A 22,157-nucleotide genomic window follows, 5' to 3' on the forward strand; every position below is an offset into this window, starting at 1 on the left:
CGCGTGCATGTGTCTAGCGTGTGTGGCTTGCTGTATAGCGTGCGTGGCTTGCTATATAGTGTGTGTGGCTAGCTATATAACGTGTGCATGTCTACAGCGTGTCTGCGCATGTCTATAGCGTGTGTGGCTTGCTATACAGCGTGTGTGGCTTGCTATATAGCGTGTGTGGCTAGCAGTATAGCGATTAAAATTATCATATATAATTGCAAATAAATCCCCTCATGTTGATTTGAAACATCACAGTAAATCATTCAGAACTAAATCAAAAATTTGCCATGTTGAAAAAACGATCTTCAGTTGTCAATAAATGGCATTGACAAACATTATAAACCTCTTTTGACTTCAGCTGAGCCTCAAAGTTTACTGAGTGTATTTTAACATTTATTTCAAGAATGTTTGAGCTAGTGAGCCTGAATCACATAATTTTTTGCTCAAGTCCTACTATTTGCAGCAATCAGTTGTGAAATTATCTACGCTACCGCGAACTGCAGAAAATTGTTCGTATTAAATCTAGTTAACCGGCAATGCACTATTGGCCCTCGTCTATAACCTCTTCGTAGCCACTGCCTAGATTTGGCTATCTCAGTGCAACTTGATACAAAAAGACAGCCTCAAAATTCAATGTCATTCTTGTTTTGGATACGGCAGCAAGTAAAACTGCATAGCTGCACATAGCTTCTACAGTTGTTCATTGTCGTTACCGGTGCCGTCTCTAGAGGTTAACGTCATCTGGAGCAGAGAGACCATTAAATTGATTAACCCCATTGAGTGAATTCCTAAACCTATTGCAAGAAATACATTGACTTAAGACAGGCTGTCGTATTCTACGTTAACTCTGCGGACGTGTCTTATAAACAACCTCTTCAACTTTTCATTTGTAGCACAGTGTTATCGAATGCGTGTTGGATGATTTGTTGGGATGTGGGATTTCCACTGAGTGGTCTAACTTTTATTTGTTTTTAGCCAAACTGAAAAATGGTTGTCTGTCTGACTTTATATAAATTTCTTCCTTGTATGTTTTGTATTTCCGCACATGTGTGATATAATTTTTGAATTACACGCCAAAGAAAATGGAAGCTGTGTTCAGTAGTCAATTTTTAATAAATATTTTTTACTGAATAGGTACTTTAATTTAATAGCAAATGTTATCCTTGGGCTTATTTTTAGTGGAGATACTTTAGCTAAAAAGCTCTACGCATTTTATCATTGTTGCAGTCAACTGCCGGTAGGTAGCGTAACAAATTTGTGTATGCTTCTATTGTGAGATGGCGCTAGTTAACCTCAAAAGCTTTCTTTATTTACATTTTAGTTCTATTTTTGACAATTCTTTGTCTAAAAAAATGCCATTCATTCAATCGTAGTATCTCAGGAAGTATCAAACCTGTTGCAGCAGCCCTTTTTTCGCCTTCTTCATAGTAAGATAAGATTTCTAAGGACCAATTAACAATGTTACGAAATTGCTTTTATTTTGCAGTCCAACCCCTATTCGAAGAGCACCAGCACTCTGTCCAATACTCCTTCGCCCTGGGCAAATCCTATTGTTTCAATTCTGTATGTCGAATTCACCATTTCCGTCGCCGCCTTCTGCACCACCACCTTCTGCACAGATTACTACACCATCTGCAGTAACAGAAACGACGATCAATGTGCCGTTGAACGAGCTGAAATGTGATTTAGTTAATAATTATGAAACCAGCGGTAGTAACAGTGCCAAGGTAATGCAACATCAATCGATGACCTTCAACACCTCAGGTGAGTGCATTTGGGCCACCCAGTATCCAGAGATCCAAAAAGCATGTTACCTACGACGAGTGTGTCAATTTGCCCCACCCAAAGAACTGCGCGTACAAAACGTTACGTCCATCCTGCAGATGGGGCCAACCTGTGGTCTCACCGCTCTCAGCATGCTTTTCGAAGGATCGCCATCGGCCAAAAGCTTCCTCGAGATGGCAATTGAGAAGGGTTATTCGAATAACGGTGAAATGTTTAGCGCGTGTCAACTAAACGATCTACTGGCAATAGCTTTGGACGAAAATCGGCATCTGGTAGAGTACGGACCGGTGACACACACCCTCGTTGGAGGCGACATGGACGATGCAAACATCAGAATGCAACTGCGGCTGGGTGCAATGTTTTTAGTGCCGTATCCTTTTGACAAAACGACAAAAAAAAAAGAGAAATACTTTTTTTCAGTTTCCTGAACAACCTTTTCAAGATATGATCCCGACCGAAATCACACACCAAGCTTAAACAGAGGACATAAGGCGCACTGGGCGCTCATCGTAGGATATTTAATAGACCAATTTGACGATGTAAGATGTACAGGCCGCAAACGGCACACTGATATCAGTCTTAACCCTCTAGTGCCCAAGTTATTTTCTAGACGGGTTTCGGTAAAATCACTATGAACCATTATAAACACTTTTTAAGTATTTATTGAAGCTTTTTAGAACTTCGACTGAAGCCCGCCAAATGGCGGTATTGGGCACTAGAGGGTTAATACGTTATCATTGAAACTATAACGTGTAGAGTTTTGTGTAACAAACAGTCCATGCCGTTTTTTTCTGGAAAATGACTAAGGGGCTTATTACGGGAGTCACTTCACGGTGAGATGACAACCGTAATAAGCGCGGTGAAAGTGATTCCCATTTGATTTGCACGCGTCTTTTTTCACCGTGAGATTTTTTCACTTCATTCTCACCGTTAGGTTACATCCGTAATAAGCCCCTAATTCTACTTTGGGACGTAATGTGACACAATGCTCTATACGCCATAATGAAATCGGTAAATCTAACATATTTTATTCTTTGCAGTTCTATGTCTTCGCTCGCCACGGGAAAACGAAGAACCTCGCACTGTGGCCTCTTAGAGATTTAGCGCGCAGCAATGCCAATCTAGTCGAATTTTGTCAGCCGACCGGCTATCCCAATGAGATTTTTATTCTACCCGAAGGAGGAATCGGTGGCCAAAAGGGTTTGCGCTGCAAATTTATAATGATACAACATTACAAAGCAAGGGAAGAAATTGCTTTATAACGCAAAGCTTTTGTACGATCATATCATTTAATTTGATTCGTTCCGACCATCGATAGGCTTACAAATACGATTGGTTTATGCTCAAATGTATTGAACTATTGTACAAGTATTCTTCCCTATTAGAGAACAGAAACAACATAATCCATCCAAAACATCTTTAGTCGGATATGTTCAGGTGAAAATATATGTTCCTACTGGCGACATCAACGGCATTCTACTTTAAGTATATTCATTCGGTTGTGTAATGGCACATGTGCCTATTGATATTTACTACGAAACGTTGCCGACCCCCACGATGATTTTAATTTATATTTATTAGAGAAACATATCAGTAAATATTTAGAACGCATATTGCTTGAAACAATCTCTCACTTTTTGATGGGTTTCGAAACAGTATTCGTTACAGTTAACCTACGGGGAACGTTTTTTAATTTAACTAACTTTTAATCGGTTTTAAGAAACTACTGACGTTATTTACAATATTAAAGTTGATTGACGTGGCAATAACTTTTCGTGTTTGACATCCTCAATATCACAATCCTCAAAGATCGTAATTCATGTAGGAATTTGAGTATGCATCGAACTACCGTTGAATTTAGCTGCAACAACCTCTTAGTACAATTGGTATCTCCGCTAACAACGCTTTGACAACTTATTGCTCATCTTTGTATACCTGGAAATAACTGGAACAAATTTATAAACTCCACATAACAGCGGCTAGATGGTAAAAAGTTCTTTCAAGTTTAGCAGAGCAGACATTTTGATTTTTCTTTTCGATTTAAAATAAAACAGCTATCCATGTTACGCTGAATCATACGAATGAAAGTCCAGATCCCTGTTTATTTTACTTTTAGCATTTTTGCCATGGTTTTTATACATTTTGTACTTGACATCAAAGCACCTCCAGAGTGCAAAATTTGGCACCGTGTACAGATGTAGACGGCAGAGAATATAAAACGGCTGTCAAAATATGTCGTATCATCCGTATTCCTTCTCATAAGTTGATTGCCTCTATCGAGATTTCTGCTAAATATAGTTTTCGCTGGTCGTTCTTCCGGCATTCTAGCTACATGCCCAGCCCAGTGCAACCTGCCGTGTTTTATCCGCTTGACTATATCCGCCAATTTGTACACCTGGTACACTTCATGGTTCATGGGTCTGCGCCAAACACAATTTCCTAGTTTACCGCCAAGCAAAGTCCTGCGCTTAAAAACACCAAGAGCTCGCCGATCGGCATCTTTCAACGTCCATGCTTCATGGCCGTAGAGGGCCACGGAAAGGATTAGTGTTTTGTAGAGTGCAGTATAGTATAGTACGGGTTTGCAGACTGCGAGACCTCTGCTGGTTACGTAATCCGTAGAAGACCTTGTTTGCAGCTACTATCCGCCTTTTTATGTCACGGCTAACCGTATTGTCACATATTACTAATGTACCCTGGTAAATTGAATCGTCGACTGCTTCAAAAGTTTCCTCATCTAACACCACCTCAGCACCAACATCCGTCGGACTACCACGCTCTCTACCGGCCATTTATTTCTTTTTATCAGAGTTAATGATGAGCTCCATTCTCGCAGCTTCCCTTCTGAGAGGTCCGAAGGCCTCTTCCACTGCTCTACGGTTGATACCAATAATGTCAATATCGTCCGCAAAACATAGAGGCATGTAAGCCTTCGTAATGATAGAACCGGTTCTTTGCACGCCAGTCCTCCGTATAGCACCCTCCAATGCGACGTTGAACAAAAAGTTTGCAGCCCAGGGAGACCTACTACAAACCATTGAACGTCCCGTCTTGCTCTTGAAACATGACTGAAGCAATCAAACAAACTATAGTTCAATTTGATACCTGAACAAGACTACCACAACATGATCTACCACTACTTTCTCCCACTCCGCGAAGACATTCCAAGACAGGGGGTACAATCGATATGAAAAATATTGCCAAGGGGTACGCGGACAAAAAAAGGTTGAGAACCGCTGCCATAACCCATTTCTTTTAACTGTATCGTACAGTGAGTCTACAAGTTGAGTCCTCGAAATTTATCGAGGATCCACATTGATAATCGCCAAAGGTTTCCGACAACGGTCTCAGTCTATGTACCAGAGTACGGGAGAGAATTTTGTAAACGTTGTTGAGAAGGGTTATGCCCCGCTAATTACTACAGTCCTGGCGGTGGCCTTTCTTGTAAATCGGACATATGAGACCCTCCAACCAGTCCGAGGGTAATTCTTCATCGGACCACACTCTCAGCATGATCCGGTTCACAATAACAATGTCGTGTAAAAAACTGAAGTTGTTTCTGTAAATAACAAAAAAATCACATTTATTTTCTATTATATATTATATGCATTGCTGTTTGACGACTTTCACTGCTAAAAGTATCCTACTTAAACATACAGCTGAATATGTTTCCATTTACTATGTCGGTGCATACTTTTGATGGGTCTTACAAGCTACTCATATATGGCGGTTTGAATTATGTTTCAATGCTTTACTAACATTTGTCCTACGAGAATGAGCATACAAATTTTGCCTATAGTTGTAAAATTGTAGAGGATATTTTTTAGGTATTAGAGATGTGAAATAGTTATGTTTAACAGCAAGGAGAAAAAGCAGCTCACTCATTGCTTTCGTTTGATACCAGTATTGATTATTATGCGACTAATGCTGTGATGTTGTGTATTGAACAACCGGATAAGTATTCCGCGGGAAATTATTCCTTGCGATATGCCCTATTATCAAACATTAATTCAGAGCACTGGAAAGGTAAGGATAATATAAATTTTCCAAAATGGAAACAGGTTACGACAGTTCTTTCGCAAACAACGATCATTTTCAGTAACATGAATATTCAATACCCTGACGATTCTACAATGATTATATAAATTACTTTTCAGTAATATTTTATTGTTATAAATTGGTTTAACTAACCATCCAGTGCGTGCTCAAAACACTATCAGTCATATTTATTTCCGTTTATTTTTCTTTTTCTTTTTTCAATCTTCCTTTCGTAACTTTTTGCTTATTAATGAGAGACTAGCTTCCACAAAATTTAAAAAAAAATCAGCAGACGAGGCCGTGATTCACATCGGTTTGTTCTTGCTCATGTCAAGGTTAATTAGTATCACAATCCAAATGACAATGTCGAAATGTGCTGTTTTCCTGCTGTAGGTGTTAAGGGCAATTGTAAGTAATGAAAATATTTTTTTTACATGGGCTGGACTAGCTGAAAAACGTGAGATCGACTGATATATCGGATTGAAAATGATGATTAAGAGCAACATGATTCAAGCACAATACGCTATTATTCATCGTATAATCTGCCAATTCCTGCACGTTATTCAATACCGACACATACGAAGATATATATTGCGAAAGTTAGGGGAGCACAATTTGGATACAATCGATACCGTAAACCTCTGTTCGAAATTCTAATCGGTAGCAAGCTGTTAGTTTGAATTGGTATAAACTGTATAGTTCTAATTCCTCAATTACCCCTAATCGAAGTATAGAATAAAACAGTAAATCGAGAAAATTAGAACTTTGATATGTACTCAGGTATCTGTACATTTTCCGCGAAATAAACCGACTTCAAAAACAAAACAATTTCTTTCTACCATTTTGAAGTGCCGTAAGCTTTCTTCTTGGTCTAGCAACCAGCTATCCTATGTTTGAATCCTCGTTGAAAACAATTACTATTGACAGCAGGGTTTACCTGCACAAAATAAAATACAAATATCGTTTTCGGTTACATCCGACGGGGAAACTAACGAGTTTTCCAATTGCTTGTTACAGTGGCAATAGCGTATATATTTCGTTGTTTCTGAAAAACAAAGCATACTCTACGAGAGTTACCAAATATTATGGCAAAACTAAACGTCCATTAGTTTGAGAACAAGAGATTTTTTATTTGTTTTATGAACTAAATCAATTTCCATTAACTGTTGAATACAACTACAAGACATGGCTAACAATAATATGCTGTTGAAGTCGAGCATATAGTTACCCAGCGCTTATTGGAACAATTGCCACACCACACCTCGAAAATTCAGCGACATCCAGAACGTATAACTAATTGCAAAATTTTGAGCAAAACCAAAAATAATTGACCTCCATTGGTTACTGATTAAGAGCCTTATCGTAGTACGTAAATGTACACAAAACAGAACAATTGTACTTCCTACCAATAGATCTTTCTAATCGCAGCGAGAACGGCTCGCTGCCGCCCAACTGCGGGGTCGTAAAATTCGAGAGGAACCGCTGATTGTCGTCCGAGCAGTAGCAGCTGCTTTGGAACTACCACTACCATTGCTGTCACTGGTTTGTGCACGACTCGCAACAGTGAACGATGTAGAGGAGCAGCGTGTTTTGCCGGATTTACCGGCAGTAGACAGTAGTTGGCCAGCAGATGACAGTGAAACCGGCACCGTCATTGTAGGGCGAGCTACGACCGCCACTGCAGCGGATAAAAAAGCTGACTAGGTTAGCATTTCAGCTGAAGCTAACGGTGCTCCAACCAAAGCGATTGGAAAATTTTTGATATGTGTCTGCCACTGGGACGAGAGCTGGAAGAACTTGACCCCGGTCCACTCGGTGCCATCAATGTACACTGAAAAAAGCATAGGAAAATTCATTAATATCGAGTTCTAATTGTCAAAAAATACTACACTAATCAGTTAATCAATGGAACTGTCCTACCTCGCATAGGAACTGGATGTGATTGTTTTGGTGAGCAAATCAATCGAGCGACGCCTTCAACGCATTGTTCCTTTTCGGCATCACGATCTTTCTCCTTTTTCTTGCCTAATCGCATAACTAAAAAATAATTATTTATATTTTTTTAATAACATGGCTGAATTCGCAAGTTCAAACCCTACCACTTTTCTGCTTCTTCTCTTTAGTAGCATAACTCAAGGTCAAGCCATTGGCATATTCGCCATTGTTGGGCGCTAGCGGTAATCTCCAAACCTAAAATTCATACAAACGATGATCAAACCGTTTTTCGAACATTTCATTTCTTACTTGTAAGTGCCTAAAAGTACTTTTAATACTACTTTTTCCGGTAGGGTCCTGACCCTTGCTCAGAGATTTATCTTTCAAATCAAGAATAGGCCGTGCCAGTGGCCAATAATCAACCTGTAGCTCCAGCGATTCCTGATTGGCACTAGAGGATGGCTGAGCTGTGAGTGCTATCGGCGTTACTGGAGCTGGCGGTGAAGCCCTTCCACTTTGCGGGGGAGAACTTGATAGAGTTCGATCGCTGCTTGCCTGAGAACCAAGTGTCATGGATTCATCCAAATCCAACGAAAGTTGTGGCCCCTCGAGGCAACCTATCCTGACATCCTAAATAGAAAACCGATACATTATAGACAGATCTCTACGAAAACAAAAAACAAAAGCAAACTTACGCTTATGAATGGTACAAATATCTGACAAGAATCCTCGTCTCGATAGTTGACCATGGCTTCAGCGATAGGAACTTGCGTACAAGGTCCAGCCGAATGCAGATATCGCTGTATCCGGTTTATAATCTCTGCCGATTCGTTCTTTGATTGTGCGCTCTCAAGATTTGCGGCACGCTCGCAGTTTTGCTGCCAGTTTTCCGTACCGAACATAGTGGAATAGCTCGGATCAATCAAACTAAGATATCTGGCTACACCACATAAACCTGAAACGAATGATTGATGTTTGGTTTATGCACATAAATTAACCCCGATAAATAACACTCACCTAGGGGAACGATATAAAATCTGATATGATTGACCCAATCCGGAGGACGAATACCTAACAATTCCACATAATGGCGTAGAACAGCTCCTTGTAGCCAATCCCCTCCGACCAGTAACACTTTGACTGTTGTTGGTGGCTTAGCTGTTGAGTTGCAACTGAAATGATTACATTATTTTTACTTTATCTAAGAACGCATACAACAATATGTGCATTACTATTTTTGAATTTTATTCATCAAAGCCTGAGTGATTGCTTTAACTTCAGCTGTGTTGTTGGGAGAGAAGGTTGGCCGAAAGGTTGATGATATGAGTGACACTAGCCTTGGAGTGCAAAAGGAACTGCCGGTAGCTTCCGGTGGCCCAACGATCGTAACCACATCTGGCAGCTGCGATTCTTCGGTAGTGAACGTACGCGAAAGCTGATCCAATAGCGACTTCCGTGGTTCGACATTTGTCGGTGATAAGCAGGTCTCCAGAGGAGACGGTTTCGTCTGTTCACCGGTGGAAAAACTGAGAGATTGCTTCTGTTTCTTAGCACTGTTGGGGGTGCTGCTGCTGGTTCGGAAGAGACGATTTTTCTTTTCCACTGCCGTTGTTTCCTTTTCCTTCGGTGGACTACCGGCGTTTTGCGGATCTGAAGAAAGCGCTTCGGGATCCGTGTTGCCGGCACCACCCTCATTGCCGGAGCTATCGTTTTTCCAATCACCTGACCGTTCTACATCGGAATGAAGAAAATTAAAATTTATTGCTTCGAATTGACACCGATTGCGATTCGGAGAAGAGTTTTCAATGGAAACGATAGCAGGTCATCTTGGAAATACTGACTAACTACGAATCAAAATCCAAAACAAAAAGTCACAGGAAAGAAAAACAAACTAGAAGCACACATAGAAGAGTTAGGAATTAATAGACAGTGACATGAAATAAAAGGGTGATCGAAATATGAAGCTACAAACCTTGGCTGTTACTCATACTGTTACTGTAATTGCTAGTATGATTGTTATTATTGATATTGTTGCTGATCACACTATTATTAAGATTATTGGCAATTGATGCGGAATTGCTTTTCTTTTCGGCAAGTGAGTCCCGCTTCTCTAAAATCGTTTTCTTTTCTGGGATAAAATCTGTAAGAACGGAAGAAAATGAAAAAGAAAACAAACAGAACAAGCCATGCAACGTTATTTTGATTTGCGATGAATACAAACATTACAGTTTACACCTAAATCTAACCTATTAGTAAAATCGCACTTGGGTCAAACTATTTCAACACTGTTATGTGATATGCTGGAAATCAACTATGCAACGCTGTGTCTACTGATAGAAGCCAAGGATGCAGATGAGTGACTCGCTTCCAATTTTGGATAATGACTGTAATGTTTAGAACGTTGAAAGCTTCTCAGCTTGTAATTGTTTTGTACTTTTGAAATTATATCGACAGGATACGAGACGCACAAGTTTACTGCTCTGTGACATATTAAATCAGCTCATTTCAAGATGGCTTGACAAAGTATTTTTTTTTTAAATTCTTTCAGCACCAATATTTAGTGGTTAATTTGTGGTTTCGAAATCCAATTTGTGGTAATTTGTGGTTGAGTAATTTCTGAGAAATTTTCAGAAAACTGAGTCAAGCCATCTCTGAAAATGATTTCGCTTCAAATGAATCGGACAACGATGATATATACATCAATCGAAAGCTCTTAATTTGTGGTTACGAAAATGTAGTTTTTGTAGGCATACTTTATATTAAAATAATTAAAAAAACAATTATTTAAATTTTTGAACATAGTTTACCTCTTGTTGTCAACACCGACCGTACGCGGCGCTGGTAGACCATCAAGAGCTAAGAGATCTAGAGCATATCGAAAACCGGTAAATCTTTGTTTGAATTCTATTATCTACCTGCGCCATCTGCACGTAACGTTTTCCAATTCGTCATTTTTGTGTAGTGAGTATTGTTCGAGTAACGTAAAACAGATGATTTTTTCTCAGAAAGCTTTCGTGTAGCGATGAGTATGGTGAACCTAGAGATGCTCAGAGGGAGAGATATGCGGTGAGCCAAACGAACCGTCAAAATTGGAGCCAAACGAACAAGAACGGTAACACCACATTGAGAGGTATTGCAATTAGGTACAAAAAAGAACGTGTTTATTTCTATACGATTTTTTGTTCTATTGCCAATGAATGAATTAAGAATGCTGTGAGTGATTTTTACCCGGAGTTCAACAAACCTTGTGTATAGGTAACAAAATAAGTGAAGGTGTATAAAATTAAACATTAACATAAAATATATCACCTTAACAGTTTTTGCGAAGCACTTCACTATTCTTAAGGACTTTCACCGTCACCACCGATTATACAAGTCGATTGTTAGTCAACATTGCGCTTTGAGAAGAGATCTGGCATCTCTGACATATGAAACCCAGTTGCCGAATTGGCGATTTTTTTTACCGCGAATCTCTTCCTCTGAGTATTTCTAGGTGAAACAGTATGTAAACAGCAGGGATACTATATGTGCAGTTTTGCTGCGAAAAGCAAATGTTGATCAATTAGCAGATATTTGTAGTTGACAAGCCTCCGTGTGTTTCACGTAAATTTCCTCGAAATAAGTGAAGTTTTACGTAGACATGCGAGCGTAATTTTCTCGATCTTCGGTCGAATCATTTCCGGAAATGTAGTTTTGCCGTTTACCGATTGTTTGCAAAAAAAAAACTAAATTAATACACCTAGGGGTGTGATCTGGTCTTTCTCATACAAAATCTAATATATGTTAAAATCTATTAGCACATACGTTTTAACTCTTGAAATAAATTACAGCCTGATAATAATAAAGAACAATTTTTTGTTTCAATAAATATAATAATATTTTGGTAACCAACTACCCAACTGTATTCGACTGTTGGGTATTTCAGAAACCGGAATGATGCCTGAAGGTCGGGAATGGGCCTTAGAACTGTAGGGAACAGCTGAAACGCATGGTAAATGCCCAAAGGTGTGAGTCCTGACTAGAATTAAAATTCGATATTTTCTCGTCTCAGGAATATGCTTGTTGTGAACGCCCCTCGTCAGTGAGCGCACCTTGAAACCTACATGCCGACTGATAACGACAGATCTGTCGTTGGTTGCTGAATTGAGGGAAGCAGATCGAACCCAACGATAAAAACTTCTTTTTGCTTGGAGATCGCCGAGGAGTGCGCACGCGTAAAATTATATATCTGTACGACTCATAATTAAGCCAAACGTGTTAATTGTTCATTTGTTAACCTTGAAATCGTAGAGTAAACTAAAACTTGATCTTAATTTAAATAAACTGGAAATTTGTTTGTAGGTAAAATTATTTATTAAATAAAATTATTGTATTCCGTGTAAAGCGAGCCAGAAAGTTAAAAAACGTAAGCTTAATTAAAACCTTATATTATATCCTATACTATACCCTGATAATTTGCAGGAAACTTTAACTTGGATGATAAACCAGTTGTAAAATTTCGGAACTCGCTTTCTTTACGTTGCAAAGGCAACAATGCTACTACAGCTACCCCCTGAATAATAAAACAAAAAAGCTTTCAACGGCAGCGACAACTGTATGTCGTATATATGAACGACTGTCGATATGTTCTAGATAACCCACTAGCACTAACATCGGCAGGTGCCAGTACTACGCTCATCCAACGCCGCGTACGATCGGTGTTGACAACAAGAGGTGAACAATGTTCAAAAATTTGAATAATAGTTTTTTAATTGTTTTAATATGAAGTGTGTCTACAAAAACTACATTTTCGTGAACCACAAATTAAGAGCTTTCGATTGATGTATATATCATCGTTGTCCGATTCATTTGAAGCGAAATCATTTTCAGAGATGGCTTGACCCAGTTTTCTGAAAATTTCTTAGAAATTACTCAACCACAAATTACCACAAATTGGATTTCGAAACCACAAATTAACCACTAAATATTAGTGCTAAAAGAATTTAAAAAAAATACTTTGTCAAGCCATCTTGAAATGAGCCCCAAATAAATTAACTTGATTTTTTTACACTTTCATTATATAGTATGAAAAAATTATTAAAAACTAATAGAATGACATAACTTGAAAATGGGCGAAAATTTTTACAATATGGGTATGTCATAAACAGGCTTCGAAACGGTCAGCATTTTCATTTGATCTCGCTTCCTTAGCGTGCGTCATAGTAGGCTTTCGCTCGTTAAAGTAAAACAACCGTCGCCTTTCAAACAAAGAAAAGGATGGTCATTCGACACTGGCGTATCAAAGAAATGCACACTGTCATTCGTTTGGCGATGTTATTTTGACCTATTTCTGTTGAGAAATTTTATTACCAGATCAATGACATAAATAATTAAAATACGCACTCAACGTGCGTAATTCTCATTTCTAGAAAAAAATGTCAAAATACGCTTGAGGAAAAAACGTCGTTGTGGTGGTATTCGTTTGACATGTTTGTTCAAGAATGTGTTAAGGCAGCGAGCCTTGGTAGCGTCAGAGGAAGAATAAGGCGATTATCGCAGTGAAAAGTTATTCTACCGTGACCATTTCGAAACCTGGTCATGGACATTATGGTGCAGTGCAATAGTATTTTAGTTGGAATGTCGTACGCCATTTAACCATAACGCATTTATGCGTTTAATCAATCATTGCAAAAAAACATTGGTCATCATTCAAAAAATTCGATCGTCTTAAAAAAACGATTTATTTTTCAAGAATGGTGATGACATCACAGATTAGTCAGAAACAAAATTACTATTTTTAGACTCCAAAGTAGCATCATTGTTGGCACTCTGTTTTGACGTCATCTCACACTGTTTCCAAAGCTACAAAACGCAATCGGAATTATTTTGACAAAACAAAAATTTTAGAGCCGCAGAGTCTTCAGCAAAGTTATTCCATCATATAAAATTTGCAATTTTGTGATTATTACACCTAAAAGTGAGAAACCAATTTTATTATTTTTTTTTTGCATATAAAAATTAACTTCATTCGGCAGAGTTATGGTACATTTTTCAGGAAACAACTTTACCGAAGACATCATACTTATCTACCTATTTTAATGGACTTTTATGGAGTTTTCTAATGCCTTAAAAGTAATTTTTATAGCGATATTTTTATATTCCACAATTTGTCAATGTTATTTGCTATAACACAACACACAATTTTACCGCAGAAAAAAATGATTTTAGAGGCATTCAATAGAAAACTTCACAGAAATCCATTTGAACATTTGAACGAATGATGTCTTCAGCAAAGTTGTTTCTCTTATAATGTGCCACAACTTGGCAAACCAAGTTGCTTTTTATAGAAAAAAATAGGAAAAGTAAAATTCGTTTCTCACTCACAAAATTGCAAATTCTATAAACTGGAGAATGAATAATGGAACAACTTTGCTGAAGACACTACGGCTCTAATACAATTGTTCGGGTCGAAAAAATAAATAAAATTAAAAACTGCACAGTACAGGGTGCGCCATAATTACACATTGAATGAGTTATTTTTTTAATTGTTTTTTCTCAACCAACAATTTTTATTCCAAAAGTTTTCTCTTACTTGCCAAAAACTCTTTTTTTTCGTTACCTACTTATTTCATTGTCATGCGGTCGTCCTTATTTCTTCCCAGGAAACAAGGTGTCTAGTAACAGTACTTTATTCCTGCCAAAGAATGTCTGGAAAATATACTATTTCAGAGTATACAATGGAAGGTTTTACCGAGTGTCTGTTTGTCTGTGGAAGTGGAATTGAGTGACTATACCTGCTTCTGTAAAAAAAAAGCTGCTGCACGATTGAGCAGAGTTTCACATGGGAACTTTTTTTAGGAAGACGATACTTTTGAGCCCTACCGCGAAACAAAATTGGAAAAGTCGATTTCTATTGGCACCCTACTGTTTGTGTTATGTGACAAACAACAATTCAAATGTTGTTCTTGAATTGACCAATGACTGAACTACGCAACGGTTTTCTTAAACAGCACGTGCGTTACACGGTAAGCGGTATCACTAAAGAAAGCAAGAAAACACTTCATTTTTAACGTTGCTCTCTCCTAATCTCTTTCTTGAATAATCTTCTGTACCCATATCGCGAACACAAAGCAACCCGTATTGAAATTCAGCAATGATTTTAAATAATGCTGTAAATTTTCTAAATTGGAATGCTCGCTCTTTAAAAGCGAAAGAGGATGAATTTTTCAATTTTTTAACAGTCCACGATGTGCATATTGCAGTTGTGACTGAAACGCTTTTAAAGCCAAATATTAAACTAAAAAAAAACCCAAATTTTATAGTTCATAGGTTTGATAGAATTGATGTTGCCGGTGGTGGAGTTGCAATAGTTATCCACCGTCGAATAAAACATCGTGTTTGACCCCATCTTGAAACCAAAGTTATCGAGAGGTTGGGAATTGAAATTGAGCAAGTATTGGCATTTTATTTATAGCCGCAGTGTATTTGCCTTTTCAATGCACTGGTGAGCGAAAAAATTATTTCAAGGGAGATTTGCAAAAACTCACAAGAAATAAATCTAATTTTTTAATCATCGGTGATTTTAATGCGAAACATCGATCTTGGAATAATGCTCAAAGCAATTCCGAAGGAAAAATATTGTTTAATGATTGCTCGGCTGGATTTCATTCAGTTTTATTTCCAAATGGTCCTACATGTTATTATTCTATTAGGAATCCATCTACAATTGATTTGGTACTAACAAATCAAAGCCATTCATGCAGTGATTTATTAACTCATGCTGACTTTGATTCTGATCATCTTCCCATAACATTTTCTATTTCCCATGAAACTATTTTAAATCCCACTAGATCTGTGTTAAATTATCACACGACTAATTGGGATAGATATCGTTCTACGATCGAGGAAAATTTGAATGATGATATTATTTTACAAAATAGTGCTGACATTGACAGAGCATTAGAAAATTTTAGCAGCTTAATACTCAATGCCCGGAATTTATCAGTTCCTAAGGCAAAAGTGAAATTTAATGCACCAATTATTGACAGTGAACTTCAACTTCTTATACGTTTGAAGAACATACGGAGACGACAATACCAAAGATCTCGTGATCCTGCTTTGAAAATTATTTTTCAAGAATTACAAAAGGAAATTAAACATGGATTCACTCTCTTGCGAAATGAGAATTTCATGAGAGAAGTTGAACAACTAAAACCTTATTCAAAACCTTTCTGGAAGCTTTCGAAGGTTCTTAAGAAACCGTCGAAGCCCATTCCAGTCCTTAAAGATGGTGATTGCATTTTTCTAACGAATGAACAAAAATCTCAAAAATTTGCTCAGCAGTTTGAGAGTGTTCATAACTCCAATTTGAACGTAGTAAGTCCTATTGAAAATGAAGTAAACCAAAAGTATGTTCAGATCACCACCCAAGAATTTCTTTCCGAAGAGGTATTGGAGACAAACTTGAATGAGGTGCGAACCATTCTCAAAAAATTCAAAAACATGAAAGCACCAGGAGATGATGGGATTTTCTATATCCTTATCAAAAGACTTCCCGAAAACTCTTTAAATTTCTTGGTAAAAATTTTTAACAGATGCTTTGCACTAGCACATTTTCCTACGAAATGGAAAAATGCCAAAGTCACTCCAATTTTAAAACCCGAAAAGAATCCAGCTGAGGCATCAAGTTATCGACCAATTAGTTTACTTTCCTCTATTAGCAAACTTTTTGAAAGAATAATTCTTAATAGAATGATAACACATATTAATGAGAACTCAATTTTTGCAAATGAGCAGTTTGGTTTTCGCCATGGGCATTCCACTACTCATCAGTTACTTAGAGTAACAAATATGATTCGAACTAATAAATCTGAAGGCTATTCGACTGGAGCTGCTCTTCTAGATATAGAAAAGGCATTCGACAGTGTTTGGCATAAAGGTTTAATAGCTAAAATGTCAAATTTCAGTTTTCCGCTTTACCTCACAAAAATGATACAAAGTTATTTAACTGACCGCACTCTCCAGGTTAACTATCTAAATGGTAAATCTAATAGATTGCCTGTTAGAGCTGGTGTGCCTCAGGGGAGTATCTTGGGCCCAATCTTATATAACATTTTTACTTCTGATCTTCCTGATTTACCACCAGGTTGTGAGAAATCTCTGTTTTGTGACGATACAAGCATTTCCGCAAAAGGAAAAAGCCTTCGTGTTATATGCAGTCGGCTTCAAAAAAGTTTAGATATATTTTCTTCATACTTACAAAAATGGAAGATTTCCCCTAATGCTTCTAAAACACAGTCAATTATTTTTCCTCATAAGCCAAGAGTTTAATTTCTCAAACCCACCCAAAACCACGTTATTAAGATGAACGGTGTGGTCTTAAATTGGTCTGATGAAGTTAAATACTTAGGGCTAATTTATGATAAGAATCTTACTTTCAAGGAGCACATTGAAAATATCCAGTCAAAGTGCAATAAGTATATCAAATGTTTATATCCTCTTATCAACAGGAATTCTAGACTTTGTCTCAAGAATAAACTGTTGATTTACAAACAAATACAAACAAGTTGTTGTGCAACCAGGAAGAAGACACTTCAAAGGATTCAGAATAAACTTTTGAAAATGATTTGGAAGCGTCCTCCCTGGTTTAGCACGAACGAGCTACATAGGCTCACTAATGTAGAAACATTAGAAAATATGTCAAGCCAAATTATCAACAAATTCCGACAAAAATCGTTGCAATCCTCAATTGCAACGATTAGCTCACTTTATAGTCAGTAAGATAGTTTTAAGTTTATTTTAAGTTTATTTTAAGTTTCGTTTTATTCCTTTTTTTTTCTTGACAAGTATAGGTTTAATAATTTTCCTACATTTACATTATCTTAACTGCGAAAGCTAATAACATTCAATAATACTAAAAAGCGTACAAATATATATATTAGTGTTGAAATGTCACCATTTGTGGCAGAACACACAATACTAGTTCTGAATAGATATTTTGGTACATAAATAAATCATTACAAACTCCCCCCCTCCTATAAAAAAAAGCCCGTATTGTGAGACAGTAGCGTGAGCGCGCCAAACCACAATTTTTCTAATTTCGTTTTACTACATGATATTCATTGATTTAGGTTACTCTCTAACCTGCCTCTCTCATCAGTATTCTCAAAATTCATTCAAAAACAAAAAAAATGTTCGTCTTGCTCTTGATACTGGAATAATTCCATTATTCTGGAAGAATCAGAAAGTGGCCCAAAATACTGGAATTTGGGTGAGCATATCATTTTGCGAATTTTGATTAGATAAGTTGTGTAAGAATTAAAATATATTTTCAACATCAAAATTTAATATATCTATAACAAATCAGTGAAAGTACGTAGGTTTAACAATTTGTTCTCGATTTTCTATCAATGATTTGAAACCACCATTATGCTCAGCTGACTTATAATACTGGGATGACATTATATCAGCCGAGAATGATGGCGGAATGAGTGGTGAGGTGATACAGATAATGCATTATCGTGTATTATCTATGTTACAGACGCTTATGAAAAATCAAACTAGAATCGAATCAAAGATATCCATGGCAACTCATATCAAGTCAACTGCGAGTTTCGTGGTTATCTTTGCAAGAATATTCACATAAGCTAGTGCTATCGGATAGCTGGAAGTTTTCGAGAAATACACTAATCGAGATAGGAATTGAGCGTTAATAAACAAAAAAAAATCGTATTTCTTAATCATTTTTGACATTTTTTTTTTGAATTTGCGTTCAAAAGCTAGGTATTCTGCGAAAAATTTCAAATTGTTGATACAACGCTAAGATTAGCGAAGATTATAAAAACATATTCGTCGTCGCTAATCTTTATTCCTACCCATTTTCGCCAGGTTTCAAGCATAAGACTATGATTTACTTATTATGAAATTGGTTTTCCCAAATATTGCAGCAATATTCGGTAGTGTGTTTTATTCGTTAAAAATTGGGAAGTTCAACTGATAATTTTGTATGTAGGCACGATTCAAAGGACGTAAAGTTCAACAAAAAAATGTGTGGAGTCAGACATTTTCGTACTCGGGCGATGGACACAGTTATCAGATGCTTACCATTTAGGAGATTTCCAAAATACTACAAGGTATACATCCCTAGGGTTGTATGAAATGGTGACGTGGGACTAAACACTGTAATTACTGTAATTACAGACAAAATAAATTCGTTTGTTCAGTGATTTACGAAATTTAATTCTCGGCCTCCCCTTCAAATTACACTCGAAAGAACTTCATTTACACTCGGTGATGTTGTGCCTGTAGTGTTTTTTTTTTGTGCAAACAACAGTTAATAATTACAACGAAGTTTTAAAAAGATTCATTTTTGTTTTTTGCTTCACATGTTTGTTTCATTTGCCAAAAATTACATTGAATGTATTACGAAGACAGCTAATATAAGAATATTATTTTATTTGTAAAGTTAAAAATAAAAAAATATCTAACAATGTTGAAATGTACACAAAAGACTCTGAATAGATCTTAGTAAATGGACAAAAAACTCACAAGCACTCGCCGGCTCTTAGTCTTCTATAAATTAGTGTATCTAGGAACTTACTCGTTCAATATTATGTCGGTCAGGATTATTTAGTGAATATCGAAGATAAAAAATAAATAAAAATAACTTATACCCGTTGAAAATTATTCGATTCTTGTTGAGTGATTTATGGTTTTTATGGTAATCATATTCATGAGAAAAATTTCCAATCACCATCAGTAGCTGCAGTTTTGATTGCACGCGAATAGAAGTCGTGCCCGCTGCAATGATAGACGACGAGAAACTAGCAGCGCTCTGTTCCACATATACTCTACGATACTGTTGCTTTTATCAGCATGTTTCATTTCAAGACATCAGTTTCTATTACGCTCTTACAGCAGGTTTAGAAATTGTTCAAGAAAAGGGGTTGTTTCAAACTTTCCGAAAAACCTTCACCTTCGAGACATCAAACTGGTCTAGGTTCATGAAGGAAACATAAATTGACCTATTGGGACTGGGAGATTCTGACAATTTTTTTTATATTGATACAGAGAATATCACAGGAAATGGTTGGTGTCTATTCATGTCGTCTGTGCTAGGAATGCTCGCATATGGTTGGTTCATTGTTCGCGTAAATTTGTCCTTGACACTTTTTATCAATTTTTACCGCTTTGCAATGAACAAATAATGATGACAAGCGTTTTATAAAATTGTTCAACATTTTATCTAATGCATACCAGTATAGAAAACAAAGACGTAGTCCCACGTCAAAAAAATCTGGAAAAGCTAACTGAAATCTGTTTTAAATTTAATAAGTGACTGGAACATGCCACAATAGCGTTTCAAGCATATCTGTCTCATGTCCTACGAAAATCTTATGGGACGGATTAGCAAAGCAAAATAAGTTTGGTGCTATCGGTTTAATAATGTTGGTGCTATCGGTATAGCAATCCACGAAGGTATACAAATATTAATTGTTGCAGGTTAGCTCAAATATTCTGGGCAGTGATTACAACAGACGATGGAAGAAAATAATGAAAACTAAGTATCTTAATGCTCCAAGGGAGGGACAAATCAGTGGATGTATAGATGCTATATCTATAGAGAAGCGTAGTGAAACAGGCGTCATTATCTTTTTCGCATTCCTCATTTTAGCAACTGCAGTTTTTTTTTCGATCTTCACGTTAGCAATAAAAAATGGATGTCGTTTGAATACTATGAAATTTATAATGCGATAATTTCCTCCAGGTTTCGATTAAAATTCTCAGAAAACTGAGTCATTAAATTACATCTTGAAACAGCAAGAAACAACAACCAAATTTCAAACAGTTCAATTATTTTAATTGCACAATGGCTAATTGACATAAACTGGATGTTAACACTTATGCTTCTCTTATAGGTTCATTGCAACTTCTACGTTAGGCAGTGAATTACCATCATTGGGGTGAGTTAACCTTATCAACAATGTTACTTTTTGCTGTGCATTGTGCTATCAGGATTACGTTCCAGTTTAAATTCGATTCAGGTAAAACTGGATTTGGACAACATAATCAGCTTACAATTTGAAGCTAGCTAAGAATAGTCGGAAGTAGTCTTTTTGAAAGCTTAAATAGTATTCGACTGTTGATCACAAATTCGACAAATAAGAAAATTATAAATGCAATTACATGAAAAGAAAAAAGGCGATCGAAGCTAGCGAGTATTTTCAAATTATTAAAATGAGTTTTTCTACATTTAATGCGACGTACATCTAGCAAGTCACTGGACATCGGACTATTGATGTTAAAAACGTACCACATTTTACTGATATATGCGAATTTGTGAATCATTAAATATATAGAATGAAAACAACTATCCATCTCACCGGAGTTTGAACAGATTTGAGGCAGGAGGAATTGTATTTGTGGTTACCACTTGTGCTATTTCCTGGACATACAATTATGAAAGTGACCTGGAATTGGATATTCAGAGTACTGAATCAATCGTTGACCTCATATAACATTTAACATTTACTGATATGGGTAATAAACTGAAGATTGATTGCTAAAAAGAATTTATTACACTTCTGAACTTTTTCAATTACACTAATTAAAATAATTCGGTAAAGGTGAGCTCCATAACTATTTACCATCAATCGAAATTTACTACACTGTGCTAAAAAAGTTGATAACAGGGGTTGGAACATGACTTCCTCGGGTTCAAACTTGTTGAGAATTCACTTTAGTTCAATTGTGCCTTACATTATCTTACGATAAAAACCAGACATTATCAAGATGTAATACCAAGAAGAGATCTCGTTTCATAATTGTTCAATTACCGATTACATGTGTTGCTTCCAGTAGGATGAGAAATTTTTTTTGTTGAAATTTCTAAAATATATTGCAAGTTCAACAGTTCATGCTGTTAATAAACCTTTAAATAGTTCACATATAAACACACTCGAGATGCCACACAAAAGTCTGCTTCTTCATTGGCAACAAAAGAGTAATTCTAACTAACAACTAGTTCGACGCAAATCGATATGAGCAGAGTAACAATAAACGCGAAAAAAAACAACTTTACCAGAAGCGGCGTTCCAACATACCTTTAGTGTTTTTCTGTAAAAAACTCAGCTGAACGGCTGACTGCTGATGCTGCAGTGAGGGTTTGGCGCTTTCGAAAAATGGCCGCAGCGATGGCTTTGGCGTAGAACCGATGGACAAGCTATCCATATCCTGTCCAGAGTCATCAGGATCGCCACAAGAGAGCGACTCCAGCTCCTGGAAGAGTGCATCCAAATCTCGTTTGCCCCGCAGCGAAGGTCCACGTTCCTGTGCATCCCCTTCCAATTCATCAGGAACCTTGAACCGCTTGAGTAGTGAAATAATACGTTGTTTGAAGTTTCGTTGCTAAAATGATTTAATTTCATAAGTTT

General features: G+C 36.9%; 2 protein-coding genes across 4 annotated transcripts in view; one reads left to right on the top strand and one right to left on the bottom strand.

The window, feature by feature from the left end:
• The first annotated feature begins 1,327 nt into the window (after window positions 1-1,327).
• LOC129727345 (actin maturation protease) lies at window positions 1,328-3,542 on the top strand. The gene is made up of 4 exons (XM_055685095.1): window positions 1,328-1,415; window positions 1,475-2,143; window positions 2,216-2,312; window positions 2,814-3,542. The coding sequence occupies exons 2-4, from the start codon at window positions 1,554-1,556 to the stop codon at window positions 3,033-3,035; spliced, it is 909 nt and encodes a 302-aa protein (XP_055541070.1). The 5' UTR covers window positions 1,328-1,415; window positions 1,475-1,553; the 3' UTR covers window positions 3,036-3,542.
• A 3,374-nt stretch (window positions 3,543-6,916) lies between these two features.
• Window positions 6,917-22,157, bottom strand: part of LOC129734081 (phosphofurin acidic cluster sorting protein 2) — a 70,438-nt gene continuing 55,197 nt past the window's right edge. The window contains exons 3-11 of one of the 3 annotated variants that reach the window (XM_055695805.1): window positions 21,828-22,131; window positions 9,719-9,886; window positions 8,979-9,477; window positions 8,764-8,918; window positions 8,442-8,701; window positions 8,056-8,376; window positions 7,914-8,001; window positions 7,732-7,848; window positions 6,917-7,642 (exon numbers count right to left, since the gene is read on the bottom strand). In XM_055695805.1, the coding sequence (XP_055551780.1) occupies window positions 7,512-7,642; window positions 7,732-7,848; window positions 7,914-8,001; window positions 8,056-8,376; window positions 8,442-8,701; window positions 8,764-8,918; window positions 8,979-9,477; window positions 9,719-9,886; window positions 21,828-22,131 (2,043 nt within the window). In that variant the 3' untranslated portion in view covers window positions 6,917-7,511. Of the gene's footprint in view, window positions 7,643-7,731; window positions 7,849-7,910; window positions 8,002-8,055; window positions 8,377-8,441; window positions 8,702-8,763; window positions 8,919-8,978; window positions 9,478-9,718; window positions 9,887-21,827; window positions 22,132-22,157 lie in introns of all 3 variants that reach the window. The other 2 variants (XM_055695804.1, XM_055695806.1) reach the window with 2 other exon arrangements.

This window comes from Wyeomyia smithii, chromosome 1, assembly GCF_029784165.1.
Source record: "Wyeomyia smithii strain HCP4-BCI-WySm-NY-G18 chromosome 1, ASM2978416v1, whole genome shotgun sequence".
Classification (NCBI taxonomy): domain Eukaryota; kingdom Metazoa; phylum Arthropoda; class Insecta; order Diptera; family Culicidae; genus Wyeomyia; species Wyeomyia smithii.